This window comes from Crotalus tigris, unplaced genomic scaffold (assembly GCF_016545835.1).
Source record: "Crotalus tigris isolate CLP2741 ecotype Arizona unplaced genomic scaffold, ASM1654583v1 scf7180000024423.372371, whole genome shotgun sequence".
Taxonomy (NCBI): domain Eukaryota; kingdom Metazoa; phylum Chordata; class Lepidosauria; order Squamata; family Viperidae; genus Crotalus; species Crotalus tigris.
The window spans coordinates 76,223-99,033 of NW_024100590.1; the positions used below are offsets into that span (position 1 = coordinate 76,223).

Here is a 22,811-nt window from a genome sequence, read left to right on the forward strand (position 1 = left end):
GCGTTAAGGACGAAAAGAAAGATACTCATAGAGAAAGTGACTGGATAAAGCGTGATCTGGAAAAAGAAAAGGACAAATGCAAATTACCACTCGAACCCGAAAGGGAGAATGGATTGAGGGATAGAGACAATCAGAAAGACAAGGAGTTTATGCCACCTGCCTCAGAAGCCAAACAAAAGAAGGTAGATGAAGATACACACGTAGCTAGGAAGGACAGGAAGAAACGAACCACCGGAGCACAATTTAACCAATTGGACCCGGTGACGAGATCAAGGAGCCGGGTGCAGACTCTGGCTTGCCTATAAAATGACTCTCACACCCTGGCGGCCCAGCCCTGATTATGCCGGCAGGTGACGGCGAAAGCTTGGCGTTTTTAAATTAAACTTTTATAGTTTTAATTAGTACCTTGGTGTTCATTTTATTTTAGATATGAATATTCCCAGGGTTCATATTTTTAGCGTTATTAACTATGTATATGATAGAGCAGTTTTGCTCAGAGCCAGGAAGTGGGAGAGGCTTGCATGTCGAGTTTCATCTGATTATTGCAAGCTAGCATTTCTGCACGGCTGTATTAAGGAGAATCTGGTCCCAAACTCGCTACGAAGAAGACCAATGGTTGACTCCTTGGAATGTCGGCAGGCAGTTCGCCAATTTCAGCGGCGCACTTTGTATGCACTGATTAACGACCAACATAGGCGAATAAGAAGTTTAAAAGCATGGATCCAAGACCATCGGAACTTTTGCAATATGGAGTTGACAAACCACCATTTCTGGATGCTGGATCAGCATATCCAACAAGCTGCAGCACAAACAACTCGACATATGACTGAGACATTCTCAAGGAGAAGGAACCGGCTACGTGACTCCAGCAACAACCAACCGTCGGGAAGAGTGGTATGAAATTTGTCCTCAAAAATCCTAACCCAGTCACAACTCGCTCTATTACAACGGGATGTGGGGTACAATCTCATAGATGCGGGCGCCCTGGACTTTGTAGCGGCATTAGAGCCCGCTTTACATCATATTGGAGCAGGGGAGGAGGCCAAGATCCATATCAGGCAACAAGTCACAGGCCTCATAATGAATCACAGACGCTACCAGACATTATCTGGGAGTGAAAGAGAAGCCCTGATACAACTTAAAAAAGATGACACTATTGTCATACTCCCAGCAGATAAGGGGAAGGCAACTGTTGTCATGGACAAAGTGGTGTATATCAATAAGGCACTGGAATTGCTCAATGACAGTGCTGCATATAAAATAGTAAGTAAAGACCCCTCCACCACTTTGAGGAATTGTATTAACAAGCTTCTTGATGACTTAAAACGCAATAGGAGGATAGGGGAAGACGTGTTGAGAAGGGTACGCCCTGGCGATTCAGCACTTGCCAGATTTTATGGCTTACCCAAGATACATAAACCCAACGTCCCCCTCCGGCCTATTGTTGCATTTAGGGGCACGCCCACCTCTGCACTGGCACTGAGCGTACGCATCAGCCACTTGGCCGGTGATAGTAACACCACCGTGAGATCGGCAGACGAGTTCCTCAATAAGATTAGAGCCCTGAGGGTGGAGGAAGACGAACTCATGGTGTCTTTTGATGTGGTCTCCTTATTCACTTCTATTCCGCAAAATCTTGCGATCTCAGTATTAAGAGACCGGTTGAATCAGGGAGAACAGGAACAACATCAGGACTCCCTCCAGACGGAAGACCTCATAAAACTGGTGGGAGTCTGTTTAAAGACCTACTTCACCTTCCAGGGCACTATGTTTGAGCAGATCAAGGGAACACCAATGGGGTCTCCGATCTCAAGTGTAATTGCAGAGGTGGTGCTCCAACGTTTGGAACACATAGCGATGGCCCAGTACCAACCAAAATTTTGGGCCCGCTATGTGGACGATACGTTTGTAGTCATCAAGAAGCAACACAAGACTGACTTTATGGGCATTTTGAATTCGGTATACCCGGACATCCAGTTCACCATGGAAGAGGAAAATCAGGGCGCATTAGCATTTCTGGATGTATTGGTGCAACGCCAACTGGATGGATCCTTGACCACCAGGGTATACCGAAAAGCAACTTGTACGGATAGGATCCTCTATTTTGAGAGCAATCATCTGATAGCCCATAAAGTCAGTTGCGTTAAGACTTTATTCAAACGGGTAGAGTCACATTGCAGCACTATCAAAGCTAAGAGGGAGGAAAGAAACCACCTCTTCCAAGTGTGTAAGCGTAATGGGTACCCGGTAAGATTCATTAATCGGTTTAGTATACCATCTGAACCCCGGAGTAACCCCATACCTAATGAACTGACACCACAGACAACACGTATTACCCTCCCCTATATCTGTAATGTATCAGAGGCTACGGCGAGAATTTTGGCGCCATATAATATACAGGTAGCACATAGACCCAGTCAAACGCTACGAGCAGCCATCATGCGCCCCAAGGACCCACTCCCCAACATGGAGAGATCGGCAGCCATATATAAGATCGACTGTATGGACTGCCCGTGCAACTATGTTGGGGAGACTTCCAAACGAGTGAAGACTAGGGTCCACGAACACAGACTAGCTGTGAAAAGGGGCGAACAGCACTCCCAGATATGGACTCATATGGCGGAATTGGGCCACCGCTTTAATTTTAATGAGGTAGACGTCTTGGCTAGTGACAGTTCAAAGGGAGGCCGACTGCTAAAGGAAGCATGGCTATCCAATGGCAGCTCTATCAACCGGCATATTGACCTCTGTCCGGCACACTTGGCACTTAGATCATGGAGTGCGACCAACCACCCATCTCGCTACTACCGGCCCGACAACAAACCTAGCTAGAAAGCCACAGGTGATATGCCAACCCCCCAGTCAGCTCGGTGCAATCCAGAAGAGGAGGGACAGCGACTAAGAATCCCCACTACCCCCGCAATGTTAACACGCTTGCAAAAAGCTAAGAGAGCGATAGAAATTAAAGCCCAGAACCCCTGCATTATGAACATCGGAGATATCCCACTTAGCGTGCAAGGAGACACGATAGACAAAGATGGGGAGAGATCGTTAAACCGGACACCTCACCGACGCTCAGAAAGAAACAGGATGACCGACTTAAGGGAGAAGAAGCGATCCCCCTACTCCGCATCATCAGCCGGCCCAAAAACATATGGAGTGTGGGACGGCGCCGAGCATAACAGCAAGCCTGCGGACGCTCCGGAAAGTAAGGAGAAAAACGAGCCCAGATGGAGAGGTGCGAGAGAGGGCGGAGCCAATGAGATCAGCTTACCGCGCCTCGTACCGGCAACACCCATGGACTCCAGAGACTCCTGTCATACACACGCAGGAGCGAGAGACGTCGGAATGAAGAGGAGGGTAAAGAAGGAGCGTTATCACGCTCAGGAAGATTGCAACTCCACCCCCCCCAGACCAAGACCTCAGATTATAGCATGCGCGACAAGAGCGCAGAGGACAAAAAGGAAGGGAAGGGTGTGGTAGTCAAAGATAATTATAACTATGAGATCACCCCCATAGAAAAACAACCTATTGAGCCACCCCAACCGATTTGGAACACTACGTATGACTGTCTTGATGACAGTTGGGCACGAGGGAGGGGCGTTAAGGACGAAAAGAAAGATACTCATAGAGAAAGTGACTGGATAAAGCGTGATCTGGGAAAAGAAAAGGACAAATGCAAATTACCACTCGAACCCGAAAGGGAGAATGGATTGAGGGATAGAGACAATCGGAAAGACAAGGAGTTTATGCCACCTGCCTTAGAAGCCAAAGAAAAGAAGGTAGATGAAGATACACAAGTAGCTAGGAAGGACAGGAAGAAACGAACCACCAGAGCACAATTTAACCAATTGGGCCCGGTGACGAGATCAAGGAGCCGGGTGCAGACTCCGGCTTGCCTATAAAATGACTCTCTCACACCCTGGCGGCCCAGCCCTGATGATGCTGGCAGGTGACGGCGAAAGCTTGGCGTTTTTAAATTAAACTTTTATAGTTTTAATTAGTACCTTGGTGTTCATTTTATTTTAGATATATGGGTCTATTCATGCATCACTCAGAAGCCACATTCTCATTCCATATTCAATAAGGTCCAAGAAAAAAGATGAATATCAGCTGAATTAACCGATGAAAACTGCCAGCAAAGAAGCTAACTGATCTCCTCTGCATCTACCCACAATTCACACTCTCACACATCAGCACGTTCCTCCCTCCTTCCAGCCGCGACAAGAAAAAAGAAGAAACACGAAGAAGAGGTTCCTGTGGAAAAAAGAAAGATAGCTGGAATAAAACTGGAAATGGAGTGAGGGAAAGAAATACAGGTGGTCCTTGCTTATTGGTCAATCATTCAGCAATTCTTTGACTTTCCAATGGCATTTATAACCAGTCATCGGAGTTATGGCTGTCACAGTGTCCCATTGTGAAATGGTTGCCATTTGCTACCTTTAAAGGAGAATATTTATAGCTCAGGGTTGAAATGAGGCGTCCTTGGTGCTCTCTGAGCTTGGTGGCTTTCTTGCAGAGGTTTCAGTAACTAGGTAACATCATCAGAGTTAGAAGGAAGTGGGGTTTACAGAGGAGGAGGAGGAAGAAGAAGAGGACAACTGTGGGGTCCTTGGTGCTCTCTGAACCTTGTGGGTTTTTTGTGGACATTTCAGTAACTAGGTAATATCATCAAAGTTAGAAGGAAGTGGGGCTTACAGAGGAGGAGGAGGAAGAAGAGGACAACTGTGGGGTCCTTGGTGCTCTCTGAGCTTGGTGGTTTTCTTGCAGAGGTTTCAGTAACTAGGTAACATCATCAGAGTTAGAAGGAAGTGGGGTTTACAGAGGAGGAGGAAGAGGACAACTGTGGGGTCCTTGGTGCTCTCTGAGCTTGGTGGTTTTCTTGCGGACATTTCGTTATCTAACTAGGTAACATCATCAGTGTTAGACGGGAGTGGGGTTTGCAGAAAGGAGGAGATGGAGGAGGAGGAGAATGACGACTATGGGATCCTTGATGCTCTCTGAGCTTGGTTGTTTTCCTGCGGACATTTCAATACCCAAACAGGTAACATCATCAACGTAACATCCGATGATGTTACTTGGTTTGGGTCATGAAACAGTCCACAAAAAAACAACCAAGCTCCAAGAATTTTTTTTTGCTACCTTCTTTGTGGCATTCCATCGGAGTCAACTGGGAAGCCCGTGACCAAGAGACATCTTTGCTTAATAAGCCATAGTGATTCGCTTAAGTGACAACAACTGGGAGTGCTAGAATTGCTGACCCTAAACACGGCTAGATATCGTGTTCTACCACCTTACTGCCAGCGTTAACTGAAGACAGCATGTTAAGTGAATAACAAAAGGGGGGGAGACAAAATCCCTGTTTAGCCCATAGAGAAAGAATAAACCACTAACAGACAAGCACAGCAGCAACTGTAAGCCCCAGTCCCCAAAGTCTACTGGTAGAGGTCTAGTTGAAAGAATTGCTGACTAGTTCAGAGTCCCCCCAACTTTTCTGGGTTTGGCCCAGAGGGAAAGGAAGGGGTAGGTGCCTTTATATGCACATGCACACACATGTAAAGGGCCACATATGTGCCCTACAAACGGGGCTGCGAGTGTGTCCGCACCACAAACAGGGCTGAGGTCACACACATACTCGCGGCCGTTTGTGGTGCGACACTCATGATGATGTTAGCACCCGCGCAATGCTTGCAGCGACGCTAGCACGAGTGGGGGGATGAGTGCATGCACACATACACAGCCACTCACGTGGCCCGGTGGCCAACAAACCACAGCCCGATAGTGGGCCACAGCGCACAGGTTGGGAACCTATAACTGGCCTAGTCAACAAATGTATTACGTCTGGAGTCAATTGCACCTCCCCTATATTCCTTCAATTTCAACAGAAGCTTCTCGGGAGATTAATATAAAGGCAAAATGCTAATGATGATTTTATCCAATCAGTTGTGTGTCCGACTCTTGACGATTCTTGGGACTCTACTTCTTTGAATTGTTCCATTGATCTGGCTGGTGCCAGTTTTGATGGTGTTCAGCCACTATGTTCTTTGGCAGCCTGGCTTCCTGTTACCCCTAATAATTCATTTCATATTATTTGGGGAGAAAACTCACTTTCCTCATTTGGTAGTTCAGGTGCCTGGTTAAACAAAATTGGTGGCACTGAAGTATCCCACTGCATACGCAGTAGTTGGCTTTTTGTGCTTTAGTACATTACCACATGAATAAATGCTTGGCATCTCAGTGTGTCTCTATTAACAGTCACACTTTTCAACAGAGGGGGAGGAATACGACATCATCTCCAGCCTACAACAGTCATTTCAACAGTTCTAAGAAGGCTCCACATCCATTTGCACTACTCAGGTGACCCTCACGACACAGATAAATCTCCAGGTGGCCTCGACGACTCTCTAAAAGAATGCAAATGACCAGCGGTCTGCAAAGAATATAAATCCTTCCATTCCCCACCATCAGGGTTAAAAAAGCTTCTTGGATGAGAAGCGAAGCGTCTTCAAAGAAAAACAAGAAAGTCCAGTTGCCTCGTGAAAAAACATCTTTGGACAACCATGACCTGGATGACTGAGGATCTCCATAGTCATACTTTTCAAGGATTTTTCTCTAAGCACCTTGACTATCCACCTTACTACCGACTTCACCTTCATCCTTCCTTCAACCATGCGGATATAATTCTTTCTTTGAGTCTGTCATGCCTTTTTATCCAACTCTACCTGACGTCCATCAGCTCAGAATTGGAGTCCACGAAGCTGTTTCTACAGTCAACACGTTTATTTGGTTCTCCCCTGTGTGGATCTTTTTATGAGAAGTCAGTTGACAGTTCCAAGTAAAGCTCTTTCCACATTCCATGCATTTATAGGGTTTCTCTCCTGAGTGGATCCTTTTATGGGAAATGAGATTACTTCGCTGATTAAAGCTCTTTCCACATTCCATACATTTATAGGGTTTCTCCCCCGAGTGTATACTTTTATGGGAAATAAGATTACTTCGCTGACTGAAGTCTTTTCCACATTCCATGCATTTATATGGTTTCTCCCCTGAATGGATCCTTTTATGCAAAGTAAGATCACTGTTGGTACTGCAAGTCTTTCCACACTCTGTGCATTTATATGGTTTCTCCCCGGTGTGGATCCTTTTATGGGAAGTAAGGTGACTGCTTATAGTGAAGCTCTTTCCACACACTATACATTTATACGGTTTCTCTCCCGTGTGAATTCTTTTATGGAAAGTAAGATGGCCACTCTGACTGAAGCTCTTTCCGCATTCCATGCATTTATACGGTTTCTCTCCAGAATGGATCCTTTTATGTGAACTAAGTTGACCATTCTGACTGAAGTTCTTTCCACATTCTGTGCATTTATATGGCTTTTCTCCAGTGTGGATCCTTTTATGAGAAGTAAGCTGTCCACTCTGACTGAAAGTCTTTCCACAGTCCACACATTTATATGGTTTCTCACCTGAATGGATCCTTTTATGGGAAGTCAGGGAACTATTTTCACTAAAGCTCTTTCCACACTCCAGGCATTTGTACGGTTTCTCACCCGAGTGGGTCCTTTGATGGGAAATAAAATGGCTGCTATTGTTGAAGCTGTTGCCACATTCCATGCATTTATACGGTTTTCCTTCCACGTGGATATTTCGATGGAAAGGAAGAGGGAGGTTACACTGGGATGTTTCCCCGTGTTCCATGCATTCGTCTCGTGTCTCTTTTATATAAATACCGGGGTGTTCGCATAAATCTGATCCCTCTCTAATTTTCTCTCCAAATGGGAAACACATTCCTTTTTCTCCGTGATCTTCTTGGATCAGGAAAAGATGGACATCTGGATTTTGAGAAGTCGAAGAGATCTGCAATTCATCATTTAACTGGCGATCCTCTGGCCATCGTGGCCCTTGCTCATTTTGAAATGTCTCCTCTCCAATTTCAGTTTTGACTGTTTGGAAAGCTGCCTCTTTGTAATTCTCATTCTCCCATCCATCACCTGTTGAACCAAAAAAGAAAAAAGTTCATGGGAAATCTTGGAGTCTTAGTGGACAATCATTTAAATATGAGCTAGCAGTGTGTTGCTGCTGCTGCCCAAAAAGCCAACACAGTTCTAGGTTGCATTAACAGAGGGATAGAATCAAGATCACATGAAGTGTTAATACCATTTTATAATGCCTTGGTAAGACCCACATTTGGAATACTGCATCCAGTTTTGGTCGCCACGATATAAAAAAGATGTTGAGACTCTAGAACAGTGGTTCTCCACCTGTGGGTCGGGACCCCATTTGGGGTCGAATGACCATTTCACGGGGCTGTCTGCCATTTTTTCCCCCTTTTCTTTGGCCACGCCCCTGGCACCCGTGATGTATAAGTGTTTGGGGGTCACCACAACATGAGAAACTGTATTATGGGGTCACGGCATTAGAAAGGTTGAGAACCACTGCTCTAGAAAGGGCAGAGAAGAGCAACAAAGATGATTAGAGGTCCGGAGGCTAAAACATAGTAAGAATGCTTGCTGGAATTGGGTATATCTAGTTTAATGAAGAGAAGGACTAGGGGTGACATGATAGCATGTTCCAATATCTCAGAGGGAGTTACGCTATTCTCCAAAGCACCTGAAGGCAGGACAAGAAGTAATGGATGGGAACTAATCAAGGAGAGAAGCAACCTAGAACTAAGGAGAAATTTCTTGACAGTGAGGACAATTAATCAGTGGAACAACTTGTCTCCAGAAGTTGTGAATGCTCCAATACTGGACGTTTTTAAGAAGAGACTGCACAACCATTTGTCTGAAATGGTATAGGGTTTCCTGCCTGAGCAGGGGGTTGGACTAGAAGACCGCCAAGGTCTCTTCCAACGCTGTTATTCTATTCTAGTAAGAAATTTAAAGCACAACTCGAGAGTGCTATCAGAAATCAAGCCCCATTATCTGCATCTTTATCTAGTATTTCCTTATAACTCCTACCCGCCTTTTAAACCATAGTTCCAGTCCTTCCCCTTCAAGATCCCTATGCACATGTTCTTTCTGCTTCATGACACTCAACTATGCTGAAACATTATATTACTTCTATTAGTGCATCTTCCAATTCGTGGAGTGGGGACTACTGTTTGAAACCTAAGCAGTTGACAAGTAATGGTTCCATCTTGTCCCCCATAGAGTCCACTGCTTATTGTCCTTAATATTTTGGTTTCCTAATGAGAAGGAAGGACTCGCTGGAGAAGGGCCTAATGCTGGGAAAGATTGAGGGCAACAGAAGAAGGGGACGACAGAGAATGAGGTGGCTGGATGGAGTCACTGAAACAGTAGGCGTGAGCTTAAAAGGACTCCAGAAGATGGTAGAGGACAGGAAGGCCTGGAGGAACGTTGTCCATGGGGTGGTGATGGGTCGGACACGACTTCGCAATTAACAACAACAATTTTGGTTTCAAGCATGAAGAAAAGACAAGCTGTCAAGTTCAATTTAGATGAAAAACAAGAGACAGATGCCATTGCCATACAGGAAACTCAACTTGGAAACTAAGATTTCGTCTGTTTCGGATGAAGTTGAATGCTCTGGATAAAACGTGTACAGAACTGGTTTGGGAAAAATCAGTTTGGGTACGTCTAGTTTGATAAAAAGGATTCAGAGTGACATGACAGCATGTTGCAATACATAAGGGGCTGCCAGAAAGAAGGGGGGGGGGGTTTCAACCTATTCTCCAAAGCATCTGAAAGCAGAAGCAGCAGCAACGGATGGAAACTAATCAAGGAGAGAAGCAACCTAGAACTAAGGAGAAATTTCCTGAAAGTTAGAATAATTAATCAGTGGAATGGTTTGCCTTCAGAAGTTGTGAGTGCTCCAATACTGGAGGTTTTTAAGAAGAGACTGGATAACGATTCGTCTGATTCGCTTGAGGGGGGGAGGGGTTGGGCTAGAAGACCTCCAAGGTCCCTTCCATCCGCTCATTATTTTGTAGTAGAAAAAATGATCCCCCATCTATTTGAACATAAAATAAAGAAAAACCCTTACCCAAGCTGGCCAGATTCCGAGCATTTTCCAGCATGACTTCCCTATATAGAATTTTTTGGTTGCAATCCAACAGAGCCCATTCTTCCCCAGAGAAAAATACAGCCACATCGTCAAAAATCAGGGGAACCTGTAATAGGAAAAGAACATTCCTCTATCAGTGAAGAGCTACTGAAAGTGTTTACAAGTACCCTTGTAATGAACAAGTCCCAATTTTATTTTATTTATTTATTTATGAGACTTATATACCGCTTTAAGTGCAAGCACTCTCTAAGTGGTGTACACCAGTAAGCAATGTATATATATATATATTTACATTGCCCCCAACAATCTGGGTCCTCATTTTACCTACCTCGGAAGGATGGAAGGCTGAGTCAACCTTGAGCCGGTGAGATTTGAACCGCTGACCTGCTGAACACAGTCAGCTAAAGTGGCCTGCAGTACTGCACTCTAACTGCTGCGCCAATACCAGAGTTTCTCCTTGTGGTAGATACATGAGTACATTCTGCAGACAAATTCTACAATACGGAATAAGCAGAATTCAAGCTACAGTTTGGTGAATGTTTTATTAATTCTACCGACTCTGCACAAAACATTTGATATGATATCAAATACATCTGACGGTTGAAACTCCGATATTCCTCTTGATCGACTGATCCCACAACCATGGATGCTTCATTAAATAGGAACTTCAGATCACTTGCTGACTCCTCTTTGAAATGTTAACTAGTGGCTTACGTTGTCCTTCAGGTATCAACACAGTGGTTATTTGACAGATCGGTGAAGATTCACTCATTCCCAATGAATGAATTCATTGGGAAATGAATTCGAGGAAGAATGATGAAATGGCATCAGTTAAGAGATGATAACACAACATTGTGTGGACTCTTATTTACTTACAGGAAGGTTGCTCATGCTCTAAATATTGATTAGATGGGAGTTAATAAAGTGAAAGAAGTTGGCGATTCCCATCTTGAATGAACCCAAAGATTCTTTTTCATGAGGCAACTGGACTTTCTTTTTTCTCTTTGCAGACATTTTGCTTCTCATCCAAGAAGCATCTTAAGCTAATGGTGGGGAATGGAAGGATTTATCTCCTTGCAGACAGCTGGTCATTTGCCTTCTTTTAGAGAGTCGTTGATGCCACCTGGAGGCTTATCTGTGTTGTCAGGGTCACCTGAGTAGTGCAAATGGATGTGGAGCCTTCTTGGAACTGTTGAAAGTTGAAAGGACCACATATATCCACACTACTCAGCTGACCCTGATGATACAGATAAGCTTCCAAGTGGCCTCAATGACTCTCTTAAAGAATGCAAATGACCAATTGTCCATTCCCCACCATTCAGCCAAGGCTGAAGAAGCTTCTTGGATGAGAAGCAAAATGTCTTCAAAGAGAAAAAAGAAAGTCCAGTTGCCTCGTGAAAAAGCACCTTTGGTACAACCATGACCTGGATGACGGAGAATCTCCATAGACCTCTTGGATGAAATTGGATGCCCCTTGAGTCATTCTAATTTGTTGGGAGAGGGAAAAGTACTCCTACCTGAGCTGGGTGGATAACTACTGTTTCTGCTCCACTATAAAGAGGGGATACTTCCACAGGTGCCATCAGTAACATTCCATCCTCTGAGAGTGAGATAAAAGAAGAGCAAGTGCATGTTTTAGAAAGATCAAAACAATCGCACACAAAACTATTCTAGCACCCAGGTCTTGGCTACTTTGCCAAAACAAGACCGTAAATAACAGTAGCTGAGATACAGGTAGTTCTTGACTTATAAACACAACGGAGTCCAACATTTCTGTGGCTAAGTGAGACGGGTGTTATGTGAATTTCCCCTCATTTTACGACCTTCCTTGCCACCGTTGTAAAAGTTAAGTTAGTAACATGGTTAAATGAATCTGGCTCTCCTGTTGACTTTGCTCGTCAGAAGATTACAAAAGGTGATAGTCAACTCTACAACGAACCTGGCTGAAGCCATCTTGCTCGTTTTTTAGGTTGCTACCTGAATGGGAGGGGGTGCGGAGGATCTTTGCTAGTCTAAGCAATTCTGTGTCCTGTGGGAACCAAGGTCATTCTATTGGTTATGTTAAAGGGTTGGGCATTTTGTTAGCAAGCCCGCCCAAACTATTCTATTGGGAAACGTGGATAATTGCGTAACACTGGGGCAGAAAGTTTGACTTTGTAATAGTGTCACTCTTTGGGGGGAATTTCAGACTTGGTTTCACTTTTGATCGTGCCGATATTTTGTATCCAATAAACATGTTCTTTGAGGAAGCTTCTAGCCTTGGAGTTCTGATTTATTTGGTTCCATCTATCAGAACCATGACAGTGATCACATGACCCTGGGAGACTGGAACCGTCACATGCACATGTGAGTTGCCAAGCATCTATATTCTGATCACATGACCATGATGATGGGGCAACTGTCATGTGAAAACCGGTCATAAATCATTTTTTTTGGTGCCATTATAACTTTGAACTGGCATTAAATGAATTGTTGTATGCCAAGTCAGTTGTTGTGATATATGATATGAACGTAGGAACCTTTCTTTACCTGTTGGGATATTCTTAGATGGCTCTTTCTGGGAGCTCTTTCCCAAGTCCACCTCCTGAGAGATATGCATCACGTCTCCCCATGCTTTACAGTGTTCAACGGCCACTTCCACGAAGGGCTCCTGAACCTGAAATCGTAGTTAAGAGAAAAGAGTGCATTTCTGCCCAATGTTTCCAATTCCACAGCCTCTTTTGGAAGCTTTTCACATATCCTGGCAAATTACCAAAAGGAAACAATAACAGAATAACAGAGTTGGAAGGGACCTTGAAGGTCATCTAGTCCAGCCCCCTCCTCAGGCAGGAAACTCTATACCATTTCAGACGAATGGTTGTCTAATCTCTTCTTAAAAACCTCCAGTGTTGGAGCACTCGTAACTTCTGGAGGCAAGTCGTTCCAGTGATTAATTGTTCTCACTATCAGGAAAGTTCTCCTTAGTTCCAGGTTGTTTCTCCCTTTGATTAGTTTCCATCCGTTGCTTCTTGTCCTGCCCTCGGGTGCTTTGGAGAATAGCTTGACTCCCTCCTCTTTGTGGCAACCCCTGAGATGTAAGAACATTTGCTCTCATGTCACGCCAGTCCTTCTTTTCGTTAAACTAGACATACCCAATTCCAGCAACCATTTCTTATATGTTTTAGCCTCCAGCACCCTAATCATTTTGATAAGAAATAATAAAAATAATACCTTATTTTATTCATAATAAATTTATGATATCAATAAATAAATTCATGTTTTATTAATAAATCATAACATAAAATAAGAAACTTTTCCTGCAGCATCTCCTACTGTTGCTATTAGGTCCCAGAAGGGACATGTTTAAAAAATTCAGTAACTGTTTTTTCATGCTCCGACTCTTTGGATTACACGTTGGCAAATCTTACCTTGCCACAAATAGCCTGATTCTGGTTAGTTTCAGAGCCCCAAACCAGATACTCATTCTCACAGGTATTGACCCTGTTCAGAGTTCTAGTGAATTGCAAAGAGACATAATTTCTTAAAGATGTTGAGATTCTAGAACAGTGGTTCTCAACCTGTGGGTCGGGACCCCATTCGGGGTCGAACGATCATTTCACGGGGGTTGCCAAACAACGCAGTCCGCCATTTTTCCCCCCTTTTCCTTAGCTGTGCTACTCCCTTTTATTCTATTGGCTTTTGAAAGCCAATAGAATAGACTCTCTTGAATAGAGTCTAATTCTATTGGCTTTCAAAAGCCAATAGGAATTGTCCAGGCTGTCTCTGCCCTGCTGAGCCCGCCAAAAGTCCCATTCTGCAAACGGTGCTGCACCAGTTGAGTAGTCCTCGACTTACGACCGGTTGAGTAGTCCTTGACTTATGACCGGTTGGGGGTCGCGGCATTAAAAAGGTTGAGAACCACTGTTCTGGAAAGAGTGCAGAGAAGAGAACAAAGATAATCAGAGGATTGGAGGCTAACACATATAAAGCAGGGGAGCCCCAACCCACGGTCCATGGACCGGCACTGGGCCGTAGCATGCAAGAAACTGGTCTGCGCAAACAAGCAAAGCCCCTTTGCAGGATGCAGTCAGTACATGAAACCATGCCCCCACTGGTCCATAGAAAAACCTCTCTCCACAGAACCAGTCCCTGGTACCCAAAAGGTTGGGGACCTCTGATATAAAGAACAGTTGCTGGAATTGGGTATGTCTAGTTTAATGAAGAGAAGGACGAGGGGGGACATGATAGCAGTGTTCCAATATCTCAGGGGCTGCCACCAAGAAGACAGTGTCAAATCATTCACCAAAGCACCAGAGGACAAGAAGCAACGGATGGAAACTAATCAAGGAGCGAAGCAACCTAGCACTAAGGAGAAACTTCCTGACAGTTAGAACAATTAACCAGTGGAATAACCTGCCTCCAGAACCGGTGAATGCTCCAACGCTGGAAGTTTTTAAGAAGAGGTTGGACAACCATTTGTACTGCAGGCCACTTTAGCTGACTGTGTTCAGCAGGTCAGCGGTTCAATTCTCACCGGCTCCAGGTTGACTCAGCCTTCCATCCTTCCGGGGTAGGTAAAATGAGGACCCAGTTTGTTGGGGGCAATGTAAATATATATACATACATTGCTTACTGGTGTACACCGCTTAGAGAGTGCTTGCACTTAAAGCGGTATATAAGTCTCATAAATAAATAAATAAATAAATAAATAAATAAATCCCTTCCAACTCTGTTATTCTATATTCTCCCTGCGGTTCTCCCTGCTCCTTCTGTGCTATTGGCTCAGCAGGAACCCTTCTGCAAGGGCTACCGCTTGGGAACTGGTCTCGGCTCTGCATTCCTCAATCCAGTTCTTCATCTCCAGGGGCAGGATAGCCAAGAACTGCTCCAGGACCAAGAGATCTAACATCTGAGCTTGTGTGTTGCTTCCGGGCTTCAGCCATTGACAACAAAAATAGTGAAGCTGGCTGCAAACCTCTCGTGGCCCGTCGGTCTCCTCACACCTTCTCAACCGCTGCCGCTGACCAGCCAAACTGGTGTTTTCTTCATCCTGGTTCTTCTGCCCAATTGTCCTTCCTTTCCATTCAGGCTGTGCAGCGTGAGCAACTCTTCCATGCTTTGGTGGATCCATTTTGTAGGTGTTTTCCAATAGTTAAGAATTTGCTTTGTTTCTCCTTGACCTTCAGGTTCCTTTCTCGATAGGGTGCAAATTGCTCCAGGTAGCCCTCCACCTTCTTTCTTCCCCACGTTTCTGCTCTGCACAAAGAAACAGATGAAACAATGTGGGGAAATTTGCACGCACAGCAAACTTCCATGCTTCCCCCCCCCCACACACACAAACCTCATAACCTTTTGATATCCTTTGTCCCAAGGAAGCAGCCAAAAGATCACCCCCTTTTGACTTAATATCTTACCTACCTAAATAAATAATATGCTTTAAGTTCCCCCTTATCTCTTCCTGTCTTTATCTCTTCTTGTCTTTATCAGTTCTTTCTCCTTTTCTAATTTACCTGTTATTTGTTTTTACCTGCTCTCAACAGGTACTGTGTTACTAGAAAATATTGCTTATATGAAGGAGTTTTTCAATTACTTTATGTCAACAGCTAAAGGTTAAACTTCTAAATGTAAAATGTCAGCAGTTAATGGTAAAGCCTATGTATGTAAAAAGTATATAAGAAACAATAAACTCAGAGTTTGTCAAGCTGTGTGAAAGTCTGAAGCATTTCTGCGCTGGAAAAGGCATGTAGGGGACTGTGATTGTACTGTAAAGAGATATCTTGTTCTTCATCCCTAAATCCAGACCTCTCACCTCTCGGACATAAACCGTTTCGACTTAAAACATAAAAGTGTGAGATGGCTTATATGGAAAAAATAGAATCAAGTTTGTCAATGTAAATGGAACTAATCGTCACCAGTAAAAATTACTTAGAATTTGGTGGGAGAAATAAACTAAAATAAGGACTGCAACAAGATTGATGATAAGGCAATTTAAATGAATGGAAAGAAAAGAATGCATTAATATGATGATTATTTTTTAGGAATATTGGAAAAAATATATACCAAATTGTCACTTATTAAAACAATAAGAATTATATTAACGTAATGTTTGCAAAAAAAGGATGTTTCAAGGAAAGAGGAAAGTAAACAAAATTAATATATGAAATACAGACTATAGAAATTAATTGTTAAGGATTGTTTTTACAAATGTAACTCAGACATCACACTGTTTATCAACTATTGTGACTTATGTTTGTGCAAAAAAAAATTAATAAAAAATATAGAAACAGATAAACGGTTTCAACTTCTTCCCTCAGGACGGCACTATAGGGCATTATAATCCAAAACAACTAGACACAGGGACAGTTTTTTTGCTTCATGCCATCACTCTGCTGAACATTTAGTTCCCTCAGTGCTGCCTAATGCCTATTATCCCATGTTGTGTGGCTGTACTATTATTATTTATCCTTATCTTATTTACTCCCCCTTTTATTGGTATGATTACGATTATGATTCTGTTGCTTTGCATGTACACTTAATGCTTTTGTGCCGGAGGCAAATTCCTTGTGTGTCTAACCATACTTCACCAAATAAAGTATTCTATTCTATTTCTATTTTTCTATTTCTAGTCTATAGTATTTCTAATTCTATTCTATTTCTTACTCTATTCTATTCTACTCTATCTACTCTACTCTACTCTACTCTATCTACTCTATTCTATTTACTCTACTCTACTCTATCTACTCTACTCTACTCTTCTCTACTCTACTCTACTCTACTCTACTCTACTCTACATCTATAGAGATTCTTAATCATCCAGGTCATTGATATCCAAAGATGCTTTTTCTGAAAGGCAAATGAACTTTCTTGGGTTCTTTTCATTGAAAACATTTTTGCTTCTCATCCAAGTAGCTTTTTCAGTTCTTCAGGCAAGAAGTGAAATGTTTTCAAAGAAAAAAAAAAGCGTATTTGGTATGTTGTCCATCTGGCCAGAGCTCCATCCACCCCAGTGCCAGCACAAACTCCCTTTCCATTCATGCAATGGAGAAGCATTTTCAGACACGTGTGGGCAACCCAGAGAGCAAGGAGCCTCCATACATGAAATTGAGGAAGAGAGGAAAACATGTGAACAATGCTTGCACGATTTGGGTATGGCCAGTCTAGAGAAAAGAAGAACTAGGGGGGACATGATAGCAGCATTCCAGTATTTGAGGGGCTGCCACAAAAAGGAGGGGGTCAATTTATTTTCCAAAGCACCAGAAGGCAAGGGAAAAAAATGGATGGAAACTAATCAAGGAAAGAAGCAACCTGGAATTAAGGAGAAACTTCCTAACAGCGAGGACAATTAACCAGTGGAACAGCTTGCCACCAAAAATTGTGGGTGCTTCATCACTAGAGGTTTTTAAGAAGAGACTGGACAGTCACTTATCTGAAATGGTATAGGGTCTCTGCTTGAGCAGGGGGTTGGATTAGAAGACCTCCAAGGCCCCTTCTAGCTCTATTCTTATTGATTGATTGAAAGAAATTTGGTTACAGGAATTGGGTTTGTCTAGTTTAATGAAGAGAAGGACGAGGGGTGACATAATAGCAGTGTTTCAATATCTCAGGGGTTGCCCTAAAGAAGAGGGAGTCAAGCTGTTCTCCAAAGTACCTGAGGGCAGGACAAGAAGCAAAGGATGGAAACTAATCAAGGAGAGAAGCAACCTAGAACTAAGGGGAAACTTCCTGACAGAACAATTAACCAGTGGAACAACCTGCCTCCAGAAGCGGTAAATGCTCCAACACTGGAAGTTTTCAAGAAGAGACTGGACAGCCATTTGTCTGAAATGGTATAAGGTTTCCTGCCTGAGCAGGGGGTTGGACTAGATGACCTCCAAGATCCCTTCCAGCTGTATTCTTATTGATTGATTGAAAGAAATTTGGTTGCAGGAATTGGGTTTGTCTAGTTTAATGAAGAGAAGGAGGAGGGGTGACATAATAGCCGTGTTCCAATATCTCAGGGGCTGCTCCAAAGAAGAGGGAGTCAAGCTATTCTCCACAGCGCCTGAGGGCAGGACAAGAAGCAACAGATGGAAACTAATCAAGGAGAGAAGCAACTATTCTCCAAAGCATTTGAAAGCAGAAGACGCAGCAATGGATGGAAACTAATCAAGGAGAGAAGCAACCTAGAACGAAGGAGAAATTTCCTGGCAGTGAGAACAATTAACCAATGGAACAGCTTGCCTCCAGAAGTTGTGAATGCTCCAATACTGGAAGTTTTTAAGAAGAGGTTGGACTAGAAGACCTCCAAGGTCCCTTCCAGCTCTATTCTACTACTACTACTATTACTACTACTACTAATATTGTTGTAAGGTAACAAAATCATAAGCATAATAAAATCCCATTATTATATTATTATTGTTGTTGTTATTGTTGTTATTAGGTATAGGATTTCTTGTCTGAGCAGGAGGTTGGACTAGAAGACCTCCAAGGTCCCTTCCAGCAATATTCTGATTCTGATATGGGAGAGCTCACAGTTTGGGTCTGGATCTGTGGGGGGGGGGAGAAAGGCCAGTCTCCAGAAGGATCTGGTCCTGGAGATGGTGGGGGCCACCTTGGGACCCCCTTGCAAAATGCAAACTTCAAATCATCACCCCCACCTTTTTGCTTTCCCTTATTGCAGAAGCCTCTCTTCCCACCGCTTTTCCCAGCATCCCCGAGAGTTTGCCTCACCTGCCTAGAGATTTGTGCCTGTTTCCTCCTCGTGGGCTTCCGCGTGGTGTGCGCGTGTGTGTCTTTCGTGGGTGAAATTCCTCCCGCCCGCGAGGAGGCCGCAAGGGGCTGCACGAAGGGGGAAGGAACGGTCTTGCGAGGATATCGGGTTTCGGGGGCGGCGGGGAAGACTTTCCGAGTGCACCGGCCCGCTTCCTTGCTTTCCTTTTCATGCCAAGCCGCGGGCGGGCGGGCGGGCTGGCAAAAGGGAGGCCTGCGCATGCTCAAATCCGTGGTGAAGTTTGGAGTCTGCCAGTAGTCTGTTGCTTCTGGTATCCGTCCCCTCTCTTACCAGCGCAAGAAGGGGACCGTTTGACCGAGGTCCGGGAGGTTTATACCAGAAGTGCTCCCTCTCGTAACGTCAGAGGGCACTCAGCTAGAAGGCCGTGTGTGTGTGTGTGTGTGTGTGTGTGTGTGTGTGTGAGAGAGAGAGAGAGAGAGATGTGTGTGTGTGTGTGTGTGTGTGTGAGAGAGAGATGTGTGTCTGAGTGAGAGAGAGAGAGAGAGAGAGAGAGGGAGGATTTAGGGGTGCCTGGCTAAAACCCCACATTCCAAGCTCTTTTGTGTTCCTTTCACGAGACCGAAGTCCCAAAGTGTATTTAAATACATATCAGCATCTCCCAGGCTGTGTGGGCTTAACCTTGGCTGAGCTGAGAAGCTAAGCAGGGATGGGAGACCACCAGGAAAGAGTAGAGGAGTAGAGTAGAGTAGAATAGAATAGAATAGAATAGAACAGAACAGGTGGGATGGTAAAAATTGGCAGTTAAAATCTATGGAAGATTTAGCACAGGAAAATATTATATATTCATGGTTTCACTACAGACAAATAATGGATAGGTGGAAGATAGATCAGAATGTGGGTTTGCTTAGAGAAGATGAGAATCTGTTTAAACAAATAAAAGATCAAAGGCGAACTCACATTAAGAGAATTTATGGGGTCTTAGTAGAATTGAACTCAGAAGCAGAGTTAGTCAAAGAATGTATGATTAAATGGGCACAAAACTTTGGTGAACCGGTACTATTTAGATACCTGGGAAATTATTTGGGTGAGGAACGTTAAATTTACGCAAGCCCAAAATTTAAGAGAGAACTTTTATAAAATGTTTTATAGATGGCATCTTGATCCACAAAAAATGTCTCGTATGTATCCTGATCTACAGCCTAAATGTTGGAGATGTGGAAGTTTGGATGCTACATATTATCATATTTGGTGGACGTGTAAAAATATAAAAGCTTTTTGGATTAAGATATGGTGGAATATTCAAAGAATTTTTAGAAGGAGGGTAAAATTTACCCCACAATTGTTTTTATTAGGTATTGTTACAGATTGTGATACTAAAGATATCACATTGATGTTAAATTTAATCACAGCTGCAAGGTTGTTAGTAGCACAATGTTGGAAGAAGGAATCTCTGCCTACCTTGCAAGAGTGGCTTTTTAAAGTTTCTTATCTGGCGGAAATGGCAAAGATTTCAGCTTTCCTGAAGGATCAATCTCAAGAGAAGTATGTTGTGGTATGGAGGAAATGGATAGATTTTATACAACACAAGATGGATATTAAAAAATATTATTTAGCTTTTTAATAATTTATATTGAAAAGCCAATTTTCTTGAAAAGACAAACTTTTTTCCCCTTTTTTTTCTTTTTATTATTATTTTCTTCTTTCCTCTTTTCTATTTTTCTTTTTATATATATATATATATATATATATATTACCTTTAATTATTTTATAACTTGTTTAAGTCATGTATTTAGATTTGTTTATAGTTTTATAACTTATATTGAAAAGTTAATTTTCTTTTCATATTTTTTGTGTATTTCTTTTTTTTTCTTTTCTGGTATTTATGTTTTTCTTTTTTTTACATATATATTGTTGTTAATTATTTAGTAATTTGTTTAAGTAATGTATCTAGATTTATTTATATTTTATACTTTTCTTAAGATTTTTTGAAGAAATTCTAATTAAGCCTATATCCAGCTCTGGGATAGTCGGGGGAGGGAAGGGGAGGGATGGGGAAAACTGCTTTGTTTTTGTATTGTAAAACCTTATAAATTTTCAATAAAAAAAAAGAATAGAACAGAACAGAATAGGGATGAAATAGGAATGGAATGGAATAGAATAGAATAGAATAGAATAGAATAGAATAGAATAGAATAGAATAGAATAGAACAGGGATGAAATAGGAATAGAATAGAATAGAATAGAATAGAATAGAATAGAATAGAATAGAATAGAATAGAATAGAATAGAAGCTGGAAGGGACCTTGGAGGTCTTCTAGTCCAGCCTCCTGCTCAAGCAGAACCTATACCATTTCAAATAAGTGACTATCTTAAGTCACCCACATAGAAACTCAGAAGATTAATATTGTAATAATATATTAATCAGTATTAAATTTGGGAGGGGGAATAAGAGTATAGGTGTTAGGTGTTTTGATTTTCTTTTTCAATGCACTTTTTAAAATCTTTTGTTTTTTAAATCTTTGGACTTTTTTATTTTAAGCTTTATGTGTGGTAGCGCAGTGGTTAGAATGCAGTACTGCAGGCTCTTTCTGCTGACTATCAGCTGCCTGCAGTTTGGCAGTTTGAGTCTCAACTCCTGAAGGTTGACTCAGCCTTCCATCCTTCTGAGGTCGGTAAAATGAAGACCGAGATTGTTGGGGGCATGATGCTGACTCTATAAACCGCTTAGAGAAGGCTGTAAAGCACTGTGAAGAGGTATATAAGTCTAAGTGCTGTTGCTATTGAGTATAGGGCAGTGCCCAAAAACTGCCCCATCCCCTGGCCCACCCCCTGCCATGCCCACTCAGCCCTGCCCACCCCACCTCACAGGGCCACCCGCCTCCACGGCCTGCTGAAAATAGCCCAGTGGCCCTGCATGTGACAGGGCACGAGGGCGGAGTCTTGTCCCTGCTGCCCCGCTGCCATGTGCTTGGCTGCGCTGCTCTATGCAGGCTGTGCCTGGGGGGGGGCGACTGTCCTCCAGGGGGGGCTGCTGGTGAAGAGGCCATGCATGCCCACAGAGAGGGCTCCAAGTGCCGCCTTTGGCACACGTGCCATAGGTTCATCACCACTGGTATAGGGTTTCTTTTTCGATGCACTTTTTTTAATGTCTTGCTTGTTTTGTGTCTCTTTTTTTTACTTTAATTTTTTTGGAGTTTTGTATTTTAAGATTTTGGGGGAATAAAATTTGAATTAAAAAAAAAGAAACTCAGAAGATGGGGAAAACCATAAAAACTGAAGGAAAACAAGTCCCCGAGAGGGAAAAAATGCTCGGATAGATACATTAGAAAAATTTACAGCAGAAAAACAATTTAAAAATTGAGTTCTGAGGTTCACCTGTATTTAGAGATACCGAAGAAAGAATGGAATAAAAGTTTACAGCTGGCACAAAAACCCACACCCCAATAGGGGGAAAGCAAACAACCAAATAAAGTAACTGACATTACAGAAATCTCTTTTTCATCTTCGGGAAAGTTGGAAGCTATTGCAGGAAATGTCAATGAAGTTTCTCCGTCTCAAGAGTGTGCTGAATCATTAAGAACCTATCTAATTTTGTAAATATGATTTGCATTCCTGTCCATTAACATTTGTAAGAATCTCAGACCCAAGAACACAGTTTATAGCTTACCACAGTGATGGCGAACCTTTTAGAGGCAAACTGCAACCTCAAACCTGCTTATGCATTGTCGGTGCTGGGTGGGTGTGGCCTATTGGGTGGGTGTGGCCATTTGGGTGGGCGTGGCTGCTGTGGTAATGGCAGACTGAGTGGGATTAAAAAGTTCAATCAATTCCAACTTTGCAAGATCTTCTTTTTCCACGCAAGAAGTTGAAATTGACTCATTGATTGAACCTTTTTTTTTTTTTTTGCAGATGGCAGCGGAAGCCTAAAGCGAAAAGGTTTTATAAAACCCAGCTGAAGGCCTAGGACTGGGGCAACAGCGCGAGTGCCCACAGAGAGGGCTCTGAGTGCCGCCTCTGGCACCCGTGCCATAGGTTTGCCACCACTGGCTTACCAAATTTGACAAGGATAGAGCAAAGAGCAATCTAGGAATAAAGG

At 43.0% G+C, this 22,811-nt stretch overlaps 1 protein-coding gene across 3 annotated transcripts in view; it reads right to left on the reverse strand.

Annotated features, from left to right (window-relative positions):
• Positions 1-6,464: 6,464 nt before the first annotated feature.
• The window catches only part of LOC120302132 (zinc finger protein 493-like), a 32,254-nt gene continuing 15,907 nt past the window's right edge, over positions 6,465-22,811 (reverse strand). Inside the window, exons 1-6 of one of the 3 annotated variants that reach the window (XM_039330057.1) lie at positions 18,715-18,930; positions 14,981-15,256; positions 12,556-12,682; positions 11,544-11,626; positions 10,006-10,132; positions 6,465-7,991 (exon numbers count right to left, since the gene is read on the reverse strand). In XM_039330057.1, the coding sequence (XP_039185991.1) occupies positions 6,733-7,991; positions 10,006-10,132; positions 11,544-11,626; positions 12,556-12,682; positions 14,981-15,136 (1,752 nt within the window). In that variant the 5' untranslated portion in view covers positions 15,137-15,256; positions 18,715-18,930 and the 3' untranslated portion in view covers positions 6,465-6,732. Of the gene's footprint in view, positions 7,992-10,005; positions 10,133-11,543; positions 11,627-12,555; positions 12,683-14,980; positions 15,262-18,714; positions 18,931-22,811 lie in introns of those variants that run through there. The other 2 variants (XM_039330056.1, XM_039330061.1) reach the window with 2 other exon arrangements.